This window comes from Notamacropus eugenii, chromosome 1 (assembly GCF_028372415.1).
Source record: "Notamacropus eugenii isolate mMacEug1 chromosome 1, mMacEug1.pri_v2, whole genome shotgun sequence".
Taxonomy (NCBI): domain Eukaryota; kingdom Metazoa; phylum Chordata; class Mammalia; order Diprotodontia; family Macropodidae; genus Notamacropus; species Notamacropus eugenii.
In genome coordinates, this window is record NC_092872.1 from 562,352,590 (window position 1) to 562,367,678 (window position 15,089).

General features: G+C 35.6%; 1 protein-coding gene across 4 annotated transcripts in view; it reads right to left on the reverse strand.

Moving 5' to 3' along the window:
- SNTG2 (syntrophin gamma 2) overlaps nucleotides 1-15,089 on the reverse strand; it is a 668,997-nt gene that overhangs the window by 441,896 nt on the left and 212,012 nt on the right. For all 4 annotated transcript variants that reach the window (XM_072634327.1, XM_072634328.1, XM_072634326.1 and 1 more), the window contains exon 2: nucleotides 8,861-8,998. In XM_072634327.1, the coding sequence (XP_072490428.1) occupies nucleotides 8,861-8,898 (38 nt within the window). In that variant the 5' untranslated portion in view covers nucleotides 8,899-8,998. The remainder of the gene's footprint in view (nucleotides 1-8,860; nucleotides 8,999-15,089) is intronic.

Consider the following 15,089-nt stretch of genomic DNA (forward strand, 5'->3'; position numbering starts at 1 on the left):
GTTAAGAACTTTGCTTTTCAGTTTTTTTGAATCTATGACTACTGAACGGGAAGGAAGCTTCAGCTGTTTTAAAGATAAGTGCTTGGGCCCTCTATTCATTGGCCTTATTTCCTTGGAGGACAGGGGAAAAGGCATGGCTAGTAGCAAGGATGTCGACTTAGGAGAAGCACTGCTATTCACAGGATTTTAGGGTCTGCATAGCCATCTCAATAGGGGTCTAACAGCAGAAAGAGTTAGTAATTGTAGTCTGAATAGCCTTGTTCATTCTGTCTTATTTCTGTCCCTCAGAGTATCTTAATGCTTTGATTGTAACTAAGGTATTTCTACTGGAGGCATTTCTCCACTGGGCATGCTCATCTGGATGATGGTAGCGGATCCAAAGATAAGGGTCATGGCCAGTGGCCTGGATGCACTACTCATTCATGGGATTTCTAAATGTGGGTTCTAGATGGGTGCCTCCCCAGAGGCCTAGTGTGGGATGGCAGTCATGATTTTATCTGCCTCAATCATACTGCCTCCTATCTCATTTAGGTTACCAACTAAAATCTTAGAAATATTTGTGATACAGTAGATCAAACTCTGGAGTTGTAGTCAAATGACTTCTAAATAATGGAATAATCAACACGCATTTATGAATCACTGAGTATGTATGATTGTGCCAATAAGAGTTGTTTTTGAGTGATATATCTGCCGCTGATTTGATATATAACCTGAGGAGGTAAATACACCTACATTCCTCTATATTTCTGAGCCTCAGTATCATCATCTGTAAAATGAGAAGTTTACCATTAATGCCCCTTTCACTCCTGGGATTCTGTAATACATTCCTGTTGGTATAGATTGTCCTGCCTGTCATTTGTTTAAAAATGTACTTGGAGTAGGGTCAGTCATTTTATCTCCAGAATACTTAAAATATATTATAACAGATTCACATGTTTTAAGTAAGGTCTCAAATACTAAAAATGATGTCAATAAGACTTCACATCAGATCTAAGATTAACAAAAATATTAAATTCAAAAATCAGCTATATTTATACAGAAGACTGGTAACATACACAAACGACCGAATGAAAAAGCATTTATTAAGTGCTTACTACATGCAACATATTGTGATAAGTGCTCAGAATACAAAAAAGTAAAGCAAGACAAGCTATGCTCCCAAGGAACTCATGTCTATAATAGTGGGACACATCATATAGTCGGTCTCAGATGCCAGTTAGATGGAAAAACAATAAAAGGGAGGGCATTGAAATAAGTAGATATATAATTGAACATCAGTTCTATAACTTACCAGTTGTATAACAATAATCATGGATTCACTAATTTGGATCTCAGTTTTCTCATATATATAAAATGGGAGGGTTGGACTAAATGAGAATTTAGGTCCTATCAACTTTGATTTCCATGATGCTGAGTTTTCCTCTGTTCCCCTTACCTAATATCTGATCTACTTGTTTTCATAACCAGATTATGTCCAAGAGGATTATTACTTCAGCTTCATGACATACATGAAGAGCAAACATAGTTAATGGGTTGAAACTTAGCCAAAACCACTGAAGAATAGAAGGGAGCTCCTGGAGCATTCAACAATATTGATAATGGAAATGGGTTCACCTGGTTTCACTTCCATCCCTTTTGTAAAGGGGTCTTAATTACATCTATAATAAGAACTGTAGTTAAAGTCGGTTTGTGTGTGTGTGTGTGTGTGTGCGTGTGTGTGCATGTATGTTAGTGGGGGGGGGGTGTCACCTATTTACTCACCCATTTACATTTCAAGACACATTTTGTAAATCTATATTCCACAGCATGATTAAATATTTTCAATAAAGAATCAAGACACCTAGACTTTATAGCCAGAAGTTTATCTACTGACTTGGGGGTTTGATATATCTTCTAAAGATTTATCTTCTAAACAAGTGCTCAGAAGTGCCAAATAAATAGGTAAACCAGAAGAATTTATTAAACACTTACTATGTGCCAGGCAATATGTGAGCTAAGTTCTAGGACTAACAGCTTCAACAAGGCTACTTTCCTTTTTTCTTTGGGGATGGATGACTGGATCTCTGGAAAGCGGTTGGTACTACTTTCACAGGGTTCTACAGGTAATCCCAAGCATTGCTGGAGTTTATAGTATTTATTCTTGAGCCCCAACCAGTGCGTGCATCCTATTAACCATTAGCCAAACTCAATTAGATTTTATAAAAACTATTTAGGAAGCATAGTAAGGATAGTTTCTAGAGGGAAAAAAAGACAAAACAAACATTTCTCTCTCCATCAAACTCTGTAATGCTTTCTCCTTGATCATATAAATTATGTGTCTTTCAGGTAGTGACGTTAAAGTAGAAAGGGTAGAGAGGAACACTGCGGAGAGAATATGTAACAGAGGGATAATTCCCAAATTCTGGTTGCTAGGAGTTATCTTCTCCCTTTGTAGAGTACTTATGAAGTTCCTCTTAGATGGCTCCAAGTCTATTTTTCTAGAGTCCAGAACTGGCATTTCTCTCAGCTTCAAGGAGCAACAATCTCTTATATATAGTCTTTTGTCATTGTATACAATTTGTTCTTGGTGTCTTTCAGATCCTGATGTGGATGCAACTGTTAGTTAGTGACTGCTGTTCCAGGGACCCTGCTACTGTGAAAACAAACCACTCTCTTTCAGTCTCTCTCTCTGTCTCTCTTACTCTCTCTATCTCGCTCTCTCCTTCAATCTCTCTCTCTCTCCCTCAATGTCTCTCTCTCTCTCTCTCTCTCTCTCTCTCTCTCTCTCTCTCTCTCTCTCTCTCTCTCTCTCTCTCTCTCCCTCCTTCTCCCTCCCTCCCTCTCCATTTTCCTGAGAGAACAAAAGACAGAAAGAGAGATAAAGGTAGACAAAATGATGGATTCTATCCTTCCTGAAGACAGTTGCCTTAAGATTCCTTCACAGATTGATTTAATTACTGCATTAACTAGCTTTAAATTACTTCTTGTTTGGGCCTTTTGTACTTGATATTAATTGGTGGTAGGATGTAAACCCTTCCTTATACAAAGAAAAAGCAAAAACAGTCCCTTCCCTGAAGGAGCTCATATTATTTTACATCTGATTAAACTGAAGCCTAGATAGGATACCATTAATTGTCAGAATCATCATAATCATTTCTAATATTTCTATAGCCCTTGGAGGTTTACAAACTGCTTCAAAAATCTTATGAAACAAAGTATATCAGACTTATCATCTTCAATCTGAATTCAAACTTAAGATTCAGAGAGACCTAAAATTTTGCAAAAGTTCACACAAATAGGAAAAGGTAGAGCAAGGATTGATTTGTAAACTTGTTCTTACGTAGAACTTAGAGCTGAAAGGTCTAACCTTATAGAATAACTTGTTTAGCCCCTTCAGATTACATATGATGAAAATACAGTCCAATGATTCAATTAAAGTTTAAAAAAAATTGCTGTTGTAGAACTGAGATTTGAATTTAAATAATCTGATTACAAATCTAGCATTTCCACTGAACCATACTAAAAAAAAAAAGCCAAGAGCTGTTGGTTTAGAACACAACTAGGAACACTTAAAGTCTACTTATGAGAAAGTGTGTAATTATCCGGTAAGAAAGATTATCTCTTGTGTAGCTAAGGTACCGCTTCTGAATAAAGTTTAGCTACTAAAGCTGAGGCAACATTTATGTTCCTTTTAAATATTCCTTTAGTGAACTAAAAAAAAGCAAAACAAAACATTGGTTTTCCGTGTTTTGGATCCCCGATTTAAAGTACAAAACAAATAAGAAAACAGTTTAACACCTAAATAGTATGAACAATGAATCCCATGGAATGGTCACAGGCAGTAGAATTCACACTATTTGAAGTTGTAATTACAGTAATTGGTTCCAACCTAATGGAAATATGCAGTGTGAATTAGAATAATGAGACCAATTGCCAGGATTAATTAGTCTAACTAATTGGGCCCCAACTGTATTCTAACACATTTGCTGTTAAATTTGTGAAAACCTCCAAGGTGGGACATATTTTCTAAAAGCAAGTAAGTTAATGATTGTTTTTCATTTAAGCTCTGAGAAATTTTGGTATAGAGAATGAACTAACTGGACTTGGTTGTCAACCATATAGAGGAGTTAGTTCTACCTCTGACACTGTGCAAGTGTGAACAAAGCATTTCTCTGCTTCAGTTCCCCTATCTGTAAAAGAGATAATACTACCTCATGTCATAGGGCTTAAAAAACTTACAGCAATAGATAAATGAAGGATTACAATATGCATCATTCACTATCTTTTACTTATGATAGAAGAGGAAGTTAATTATAAAGAAGAGGGGAAAGAATACAAAGGAAGTTAATTCTAAGTAAAATAGTGTTTACACAGGCATATGAATAGTATATGATATTAATTTTTGTTTTGCTTTTTCTTACTGGATGTGATATCCAATATAGATTCCAAAATCTATACTTGGAATATAAATTACATGATATTTTGTGGGCTTGTTTCCACTTCAATTTCTAGCCTCCTTTGAGAAGAGGATAGTGCCCCCCCCCCCCTCACTGATGAATACTCATTCCCTCATACCCTACACATCCTAGTGATTTTGAAACATTCTGGTTCATCATTCAAACCCTATTCTCTATACTGTCCCATAAGAATTTTTACTCTTTTCATCTCAACCCTCCAACCCCAATGTTCCAACCAAACACCACCCACTGTGGTGCCTCTCAGATGCCAGTTCTATAGACAACAAACTTCTCTTCATACTAAATCTTTTCCTCTCCCACCTCATTCATCCTCTACCACTTACAGAAACCCAGTTTACCTCTAATGACACAGTACCACCAACTACCCTTTCTAGTACTGCTGCATTTTGACTTATTTCTGTTACACAACATCAACTGACCTCTCACCTGGTCAAAGTGTGGAAATTAGAATACTTGTTCCCAATTGCCACACATCCAGGTTCTCTCCCTCTCTTCTTCACTCAATATTTTTTTTCTCCTTTGAGGTTCATGTAATTCATTTCTATTGCCCAATTATAATCTTGGTAGCTATTATCAGATCTCCAGGTAATTTCCCTTTCTTCTTCAATGAGCTCAATACATGTCTCAAAATAGCACTCTCCTCATCTCTTGCCCTCACACTGGTAGACTTCAACATGCATATTGATTTACCTTCAAACACTAACCACCCAGTTCCTTAGCCTACTCAATTCTCATGAACTACTACTCCACACAAACTTAGCCATACACAAAGATGGTCATACCTTTGATCTTCCCATCACCCAAAAATGTACAACCTTAAAGTTCAAGAATTCTGAAATCCTCTTATCTTCCTATAACCAATTAGTTTTCCACCTCTTTCTCCTCATCAGATCCTACTGTGATATCCAATCCCTGAGCTTCTCAATTCTCTCCAAGACCATCTCCCTAGCCACTCCATTTTCTTTTTTCCATCTTGACTCCTTGATAAAACAATTCAACTCTACGCTTCCATCTCCTCCTGAATGCCTTGCCCTTTATCATTTTGCCACTTGTGCTCTGCCAAGCTTCAACCTTGGATCACTCCTGCCATTCACTGCCTTCATTCATACACATGTGCTGCTGAACAAAGGTAGAGAAAATTATGTGACTGACCTGTGTCCCCTACAGATTTGTTACACAGCATTTACTGGAACTTCACTGATGTTAGCCAATTCTACTTTGTTGCCCTCATCAACTCATTATCCCACTCTCCACAGTAGCTTTTCTAAATCTTTTCATCCCTCCTCAAGCCTCCCATAGCTTCTTCTTCCCTCACCCTCTAAGCTGAGAACCTTTCCCCATAATTTGTTGAAAAAAAATTGAGGCCATTCACCATGAGTTCTTTCTTTTCTTCCCGTCCTCATCTCATATCACTCATATACCTTCTGCCATTATCTCCTCCTTCAAAATTCTCTCACATGATGCCTTACTCCCTATCAAGGCTAACTTATTTACCTATTCAAGTGAACCCATTCCTTTCCATCTTCACTAATATGTTGTCCCTTCTGTCATTCTCACTCTATCTTTTTTTTAATCTCTCCTTTCCACTAGCTCCTTCCATGCTACCTACAAACATACACATATCCTTCCCATTCTCAAAAACACATCATATGATCTTTCCATTTCTGTTATCATTCTTATAGAGAGATAGAGATTGATATTGATATAGATAGATATCTATCTATATCATATTATCATATCTATATATCATATCATATCTATATATCACATCATATCATAGCATATCTATATCATAATATCATATATTATCTAGATAATATCTATCTATATCAATATCAATCTCTATCTTCTTATTTTTTGTAGTTACAGTCTGTGAAAAGGTCATCTGCAATAGGAGCCTACACTTTCTCTTCTCTTACTCTCTACTCCAACCCTTACATTTTGGCTTAAATCCTAAATATTTCATTAAAATTTTTCTCTCCAAAGTTACTAATGATCTCTTAGTTGTGATATCTGTGATGGCCAGCCAAGTGGAATCGTTTGCTATTTTTATTTTGGTATCATCAAATACCTCTGTCTGAATCTTACCTTTAACAACCAAGAGTCTTTACTAGGAGTAAAGCACAAAAACAAGAGCTCATTTAATTAGAAACAATATATCTATTTGTATTGTTAATGTGATTAAAGATCTTCCCCATCCATTAATGGGCCTGTCCATTAAAGGGAGTTTGATTAGGGAAGATTTGTAGGAAGACCCATAACTTTTGTAATGAGGCACTGGTTCTCAAGGGTTGGGATGCCCTCTGGCTCTAAAAAAGGTATAAATATATTCTGAGGATGAGGTTTCACTTTGAGGCTTATTGGAAGTACTTTTTTGGCCAGACAAGGACTCTGGGAAGCCGTTAAAGGAGTCCCCTGGCTTGAAAAACCCAGATGTCACTGCTTCCCTCTATGGTAACTAAGGCCAGACGGTTGAATCTGTCTGCTGATGGTCAGGCAGAGGAAGCCATGTCTGCTGATCTTTGATTCTCTGTATTGTCTTTGAAGTTCCAGGGTGCTGACTCCCCTGAACTAGGTGAATGATATATGTGTTTGGCTGAAGGAATGATATGTGTGCTTGATTAAAGTTGCCTTTCTTTTTATGAATGCAGAATCTGTGGTAGCAGCTCCCTACTGTGTATGTTGTGGTGCTTACTGATACAATATTAAATGGACGCTATTCTCCTTGACTTCTCTACAGCCTTTGATCACCTTCTCCTCCTGGATACTCTCTTCTCTCTAGCTTTTCTGGACATCACTCCCAGTTCTCCTCCCATCTATCTGAATATTACTCCGTCTCCTTTGTTGGATTTTCATCTAAAACATGCCCTTAAGTTCACTAAGTGTCCACCAAGGTTCTGTCCTGGATCCTCTTCTCTTCTCCCTCTATATTACTTCAATTGGTGATCATAACATCTCCCATGGATTCAATTACCATCTCTATGCTGGCAGTCCTCAAATCTACAAATCCTATCCACACATCTCTGTTGATCTCTAATCTTACATCTCCATCTATGTTTAAGACATCTCAAACTGGATCTCCAATAGAGATCTTAAATTAAACACGTCAAAAATAGAATTTATTATCTTTCTCCCTAAATTCTTCACTCTATGTATACTCTACTTCCCTATTACTACAGAGAGCAACAACATCTTTCCAGTCCCTCAAGGTTCAAAACCTTGGCATCATCCTCAATTCTTCTTAACCATCCCCTACATCCAATCTGTTGCTGAAAGGCTGTTGATTTTAGTTTTGTAATATTAATCGAATATTCCCAATTTTCTCCTTTGATACTGCCACCTCACTTCATACGTGGACCACTGCAAATATATGCTAGTGGAATTGCCTGCCTCAAGTCTCTTCCCACTTTAATTCATCCTCCCTTTAGCCCCCTCAAAAAATCACTTCAGGAAAAAGTGGTTCTATATATCACCTCCAAGATCAAAGATAAAATCTTCTATATGTCATTAAAGCTCATCAAAGTCAACTCACCTCCTACTTTTTTAGTTTTCTTATACCTAATTCCCCTCCACATATTTTTGATCCAGTAATGCTAGCCTTCATGCTATTCCATGAACAAGATTCTCTATATCCTGACTCTGGGTATTTTCTCTGGATGTTCCCCATGCCTAGAACGTTCTCTCTCCTTTTCTCTGCCTATAGCCATCCCTGGCTTCTTTAAGTCAAAGTAATATCCCATCTTACAATTGATGACTTTTCTAAACTTTAAGATTCTAGTGCTTTCCATCTCCCAATTGTTTTCTACATATCACATATAGAGCTTGTTTTTACATATGCATTTGGTTGTTGCTACTCTTACTCAATTGTGATCTCCTTGAGAGGAGGGATTTTTTGGGTTGTTTTTTTTTTTTTTGTATCCATAGAGGTTAGCACAGTGCCCAACATATAATAGTTGTTATATTAATATATTTATAAATGTTTATTTACTAATTGATACATTTCTATAAATTTGAAGCAAAATATACTAAATTTCAATTTATTACTGTTTCAAGTAATATCTTACATATAAAATCTCAGGGTGAGAAAGCAAAAAATGAACAAAAAAACAGAACAAAACAATAAAGACATCTAAACGTATAACTTTTTCTAAGCTATTTCTATTATTAATCGAAAACTACCATTTAATGACAATCAAGCACAGTAGATTGGGATATTTTAAGCAAAAGTAAATATATTGCAAAAATATGGGTCTTTTTCATTATATTTATAAAAATTAAATTCATTTCAACAAGCAGTGGCATGCTTCAATTAAACAGTTAAATTGAGTATTGTTCTATTTTCTTAGAATTCTCATAGACATTCAAATGTATCATTAGGCACAAAGAAATAGAGAAGCACTTACATTTGCACTGTGATTGCTTCCACTAACACAGATGACATCTTGTTTTTGAATTGTGAGTACCTCTTTTGTAAGTTTCAATCGGATGTCAAAAGCATTTTCAGACCCTTCATCATACAACAGTGCAATACCCGTTTTAGTCTGCAGAGACAAAGTAAAAATGCAAATAAAAGAGTTGATAAGTAACAAACTTCTTTTTAAAAATCTTTCACTGAAAAATATGCTATAAGATTATTAATATCCTCTTTCTGAAGTTTTAAATTGCACACACCCATAAAATAATAGAATGTCTTCTATTCAATAAGATTTAAATAGAATTAGGATTCCTAATGAAATCCACTAATGAGCTTTGAAGACAATTACCCACATTCTTAATGTGTTATAATTAAAAACAATCAGGTCATTCAAATTCCACAAACAATATTTTTTTCTGTGTATTTTAATTTCAGTCTAGCTTTCTCCTTCTTCCTTCTCCCTTCTCCTTATGGAGAGTTGGCCTCTGAGTGAAGAACCCTGAGTTTAAGTCACCCTCTCTGATCACAGTATCTCTCAATAACCCAGTTAGATAAGTTGTAGAGCACTTGTAAAGAGCCATCATTGCCATCATCCTCATTTATATGGTGTTTTAAGGTTTCTTAAGGGTTTTTATATATGTTATATTTTATCCTCATAGAAACTATGGGAAGTAGATGCTATTATTCCCATTTTAAATATGAGAAAACTGAGTCAGAGCATTGTCCAAGGCCACACAACTAATAAGTTTCTGAGGCAGGATTTGAATTCAGATTTTTTCTTGAACGAAATTCAGCACTATGCCTACTGTAATACTTAACTGATATCTATTTCAAAAAGAAGATTCTTCACAGGGAGTTCCCTAGATGGACAAAATCATAGGTAAAGTCCAGAAAGCATAACAGAAATTAAAATTATAAAATGTCAGAGCTAGAAGGAACTTTAGTTATCACCTAGTCAAACCCCTTCATTTTACAGTGGAAGAAACTGAGATAGAGGAAAAAAAATGGATTTCTAAAGGCTAGAGATCTAAGTCTACCATGAAATACAAAAGAGTAAATCCAAGATGGCAGAGTGAAATCAGCAATTTTGTCAAGTTCTCCCATTACACCTCTCTAAACAACTTTAAAAGTATATCAGACTTAATTCTGATCAGGATAATCAAGAAAATTTACAAGTAATTTTTTGTAGCCAGGGGGGAGGAGAGAGAGGCGGGGGAGAGAGGGGGGAGAAAGGGAGGGAGACAGAGAGAGAGAGAGAGAGAGAGAGAGAGAGAGAGAGAGAGAGAGAGAGAGAGAGAGAGAGAGAAATGCTAATTACAGGCAGACTTCTATGACAACATTGGGTATAGGAATGGATACTCTTTATCATGTCCATCTGTGATGGCAATCAAAAGAGGACCTTTTGAATCTTGCCTGTATCTATCAAGAGTCTTTACAAGGAGTAAAATACAGAAACAACTGTTTCTTTAACTAGAAACAATTTGTATTGTTAATTATTTTAATATGATTAAAGAACTTTCCCACCCATGAATGGGCCTGCCCATTGTGGAAAGCTTGATTTGAAGTTGTTTTGTAGAAGGGTCCAAGTACCTTTTGTTTTTTCTATTGAGGCACTGGGTCAAAGGGTTGTGATGCCCTATTGTTCTAAAAAAGGTATAATTACTCCAAGTTGAGGTTTTATGTTGGGGGCTTAGTTTTTGGTAAGAAAGTTTGAGTTCCAGATGAGGACTCTGGAAAGCTGCTAAAGGAGCCTCCCAGATTTGAGAACCCAAATGTCGTGCTTCCCTGTCTGGTAACTATGATCAGATAGTTGGTGTTCAATTGTCTGTTGAATTCAGGCAGAGGAAGCCATGTCTGTTGTTCTTTTGATTTCTCTGTATTTTCTTTGAAATTCAGGGTACAGACTTCCTGAACTAACTGAATGACATCTGTACTTGGTTAAAGGACTGATACATGTGCTTGATTAAAGTGATTGTTAACCCCTTGAAAGTTTCTTTCCTTTTATGAATGCAAATCTAAGAACCTGTGATAGTAGGTCCCCCTGTTGTATATTGGGGTGCTTACTGTTATACCATCATGAAGTTTAATGTTGCAGTTCCAGGGAGGAATGGAGTGATTGTGGTTTTGAGGGAGTAAGGGCCCTAACTGGGTACAATTGCAGTCTGTAGAGGAGAGGCACAGTTTTTATGTTAAGGGAGCAAGGGGCTTTACCAGTTTAAGCAGCACAGCACTGACCAGGAGGGCAATAGCCAGGCAGACAGCAATCCAGATCATAACACTTAGGAAGCACTGAACACATGCAGGTTAAAAAAACAAAAACAAAAAACAAGATTTAACTATGAAAAAAGCAAGCCATAAAAATGGAAAGCTCAGGTTAGTTACCTCCCAACTGCTCCAAGAAGTAAGCAGAAGGTAACTTAGAAGACATGGTTATCAGAATATTTTGTTGGGATGATCTCAAAACAAAAATGTGAGGCAGAGACTAATGGATGTACTAGGAGAATGGGAAGGGGAGAAAACTGAGGGAAATAATCTTACATAAAATATACAAAGAAGTTTTTACAATGGAGAAGAAAATGAAAGATAGCAGAGCCAATTCTTGAAACTCCATCAAATCCTCAGTCACAGGACCTGTGACTTCTCTATTATCTAAGATGTCCATACCCAGCACCCTGAGATCACTGTTTTACTTTCTTAACCACTGAGAACTATATTATATGGCCAGTTCAGGAAGTAAAAAGAGAATGTCACACCGTATTGAATAAAGCCCTGATTTTGAACCTGGAAAATTCCCCATAGAATCAATATTTTATCTGAAAATTACATTTTGTCATGTATGGCAGCATGACATTGCATACTTATTCTTGTGCGAAATGATGGCTATTTAATTTAAATAATACTTAGCAATGCAGTCTAGTGGATAGTGCCCTAGGCTTAGAGTCAGACCAATCTGAATTCAAATCCCACTTCTAACATTTGGTAGATGTTCAAGTCCCTAAACAGTTCTCTTCAGTTTATATACTATGTTATAAATACATTATATCATTTGCATTGGTAGAGTATGTTCCACCATCAGGAGTTGTTTACTTGGACAAAAATAAAATTACATATCTTTTGTATGTAATTTCTAAAGCAGCACTTTCACCTACTAAAAAACCCCCAATACATTTAGAATCAGAGCTTGAATATTGCACAAATCATTATCTTCAGTTTCACAGACAACCTAGAAACTCATCTTTCTTTCTACCTACCTATCTATCTCATGAATACTGCAAATGGACAATAAATTGAGCCCAGAATTTATTATGAATATGAAAGTAGACCCTATCACCTTTGAGAAATTGCATGGGGGATGGGGCATGAATGATCCTAAGTTCTCCTTGCATTAAAAGTCCATACTTTAAAGATACGTTAATATTTTTCTGGTGATATTTCACACATGTGAATATTAAAAAACTACTATCTCTGAAGAACTGAATTTGAGAATCACTGAAGGAACAATAGGGGGATATGAGTGGGTATCAACAGGCTCCAACTTCAAGCAAATTATTGTTTCAGAAAATTATTATTCAGAAAAAAATCCTGATATAAATGAGAGCACCATCAGAAACATGTATGAAAGAGTTTTTAAAAAACTGGGCAAAGGTTTTTTTGTTATTGGCTAAGCTGTGTGTTCACCCAATAAATTTTCCAGAAAATGAGCATCTCAGTCTCTTAGTCGGACCATTTAATAACCTCCAATTTCTAGGTTTCCATTAAAAATAACTATTTGGAATATGAATATTAATTTTAAATTCCTACTTCCAAAGAAATTAGTAAGAGACTCTGACTCTTCTCTTCATTTACTTGCTAATTTCATCAACTCTGCATAATCATGCACCATCAAATCTGGTGATGACCCCCAAATAGAAATTTTTGGAAAGTAGAACTCAGTCGACTAGATGTTAATCAGTTTTAATGATCACAGCCAAATTGCTTTAAGTACTTAACTTGAAGACTGAGTTTAATTCTTCATTTGCTAACACAGTAAAAATATTTGACTCTATGCCAGATATCTTCTTACAGTTCTTCTTCTTTATAGATCACACAATTCATAGAGAATTGCTTCCAAAAAATGCAAGAAAATTAAAGATCACCTTACGAAACTTACCATATTTTACAGATAAGGAAACTGAGTTGTAATGTCACAGAGTAATATTCCTGTAAGGTCTCTTCTGCCTCCAAGGTTGTGATACTATGATTTGGATTACTGTGTTCTGTTCTTAGCCCTGCATTTTAGGAATAACATCGATAAGCCGGAGATTATCCAAAAGGAAGGCAACTAGGATAGTCAAGGGTCTCGAGATCACCAAATGAGGAAGAAGAAACTATAAATGTTTACCCTGAAGAAGACTTAGAATGGATCTGACATCTGTCTTAAAGTATTGAAAGGGTTGTTATGATTAAGAGGGATTTGAGATATCCCACTTGGTGCCAGAGGGACATTGATTAATGATAGAAATTGTAAAGAAAAAAATTAGGCTTGACATCAAGAAAAAAATCTCCTAACAATAAGAGCTGTATAAAAAATGGTAAAGTAGTAAGTTCCTCTTTACTGAAGGTCTCTCAGCAAATGCTGAAGATCTCTTTTTAGGCATGTTTTAGAGATATTTTTTTTTTCTTTCCAACAATGGGTTAGAATAGATGGCATCTGAGGTCCCTTTCAACTCTGAGATTTTGTGAAATTATGATTTCGCTTTCCTTTATTACTCTGCTGAATAATCAATTTTCATAAAATTGCTAGAAATTCATTTTGATAGAATATGGTCTGAGTAACTCTCTCTTCATGTAATTCCTCTGTTACTATCAGTTAACTCATGCTTAGGGTTAAAGTAGCTGGGAAGTAATTATTAACAAATAGTTTATCCAATGTTTTCTTGTCTAAAGCTAATTTTCATAGTAAATGTAATTAAACCCTCTAGCATTAAGATCAAAATGTGTCATATTCTACTTTTATTAAATCCTATAACTACTGCTAAAGATAACAACCATAATATAAAGTGACATAACTTTCCCTTATTTGTTGACAAAAAACAATAATCTTAAGTGAAATATCAGCTCTTTATGTTTACCCTTTAAGTTCACTTGTACATAGAGCATAGAGAAAATTTAATTCATTCACTGTTTCCTAATCTCATATGTTTCCTAATCTATCACTAAAATACATACACATACATATACACACACATATATATATACACACATACATCTCTCTCTACATATATACATATTAGATTTCAATACCATTCACATATGTCACTATACAATGCCTATAAACTGTACAATGCCTATAAACTGTACGGTGCATACTACTAAAGAAGATCACAGTATACAGAGATTCTAGTAGCCCCATGTAATTACCTAATAGTCTAATTAGGATCGTCTCTTTATTTCTATCCCATCACTATCCCATTTAAAAACTCATGTATTACCTAGCTTTAACAATTGTTTACTACCATCCCTTGATTTTTAATATCCTTCATTTTTACATGACCACAATTTCTCCCAGTTTTACTTCTTCTTTTCCTATATAACATCCCATCTCATATAATGAACAGTATTTTAAGAAAAAATCCGAAAACTATTTATAAAAATATGAAAAATATGGAATGCATCACAACTTTGGACCTCCAACCTCTGTAAGGTGAGAGGTGGGAGAGTCTTCTCACATCTCATTAACCTTGATCACTAAGTTAATAGGACAAGGATATCTATTGGTATGCTGGTAGACATTTAACAAATGACACACACAACAAACTTTTAAATTTAACCTGCATTATTAACATTTCCTCCATCACTTTCTTAAGACTAAACAATTAAAAAAAAAAATTAAGCTCTGACTTGTAGCATTTGCCAGTTGAAATTCTCCCACTGAAAGCTTAACAACAGTCTGTTCTTATGAGTTAAGTTGAGCTGAATCCTGCTCTACCCTTACTATAATAATGTTTAATTTGTTTTGGGCATTTAATGTCATTATCCAAGAAAAGATACCTTTATTTTTATTTTAAAAAAATATTTTCATTGCCAATTCCAAGTTGTTTTCTTCCCTCCACCCCCACCCATTAAGGAAGTAAGAAATATGATACCTATTATACATATGAAGCTGTGCAACACTTCCAAATTAGTCACTGTGTCTTGTATACCTACTATGTGAAGTAAAGTAGAGTCTAGAGGTAGGA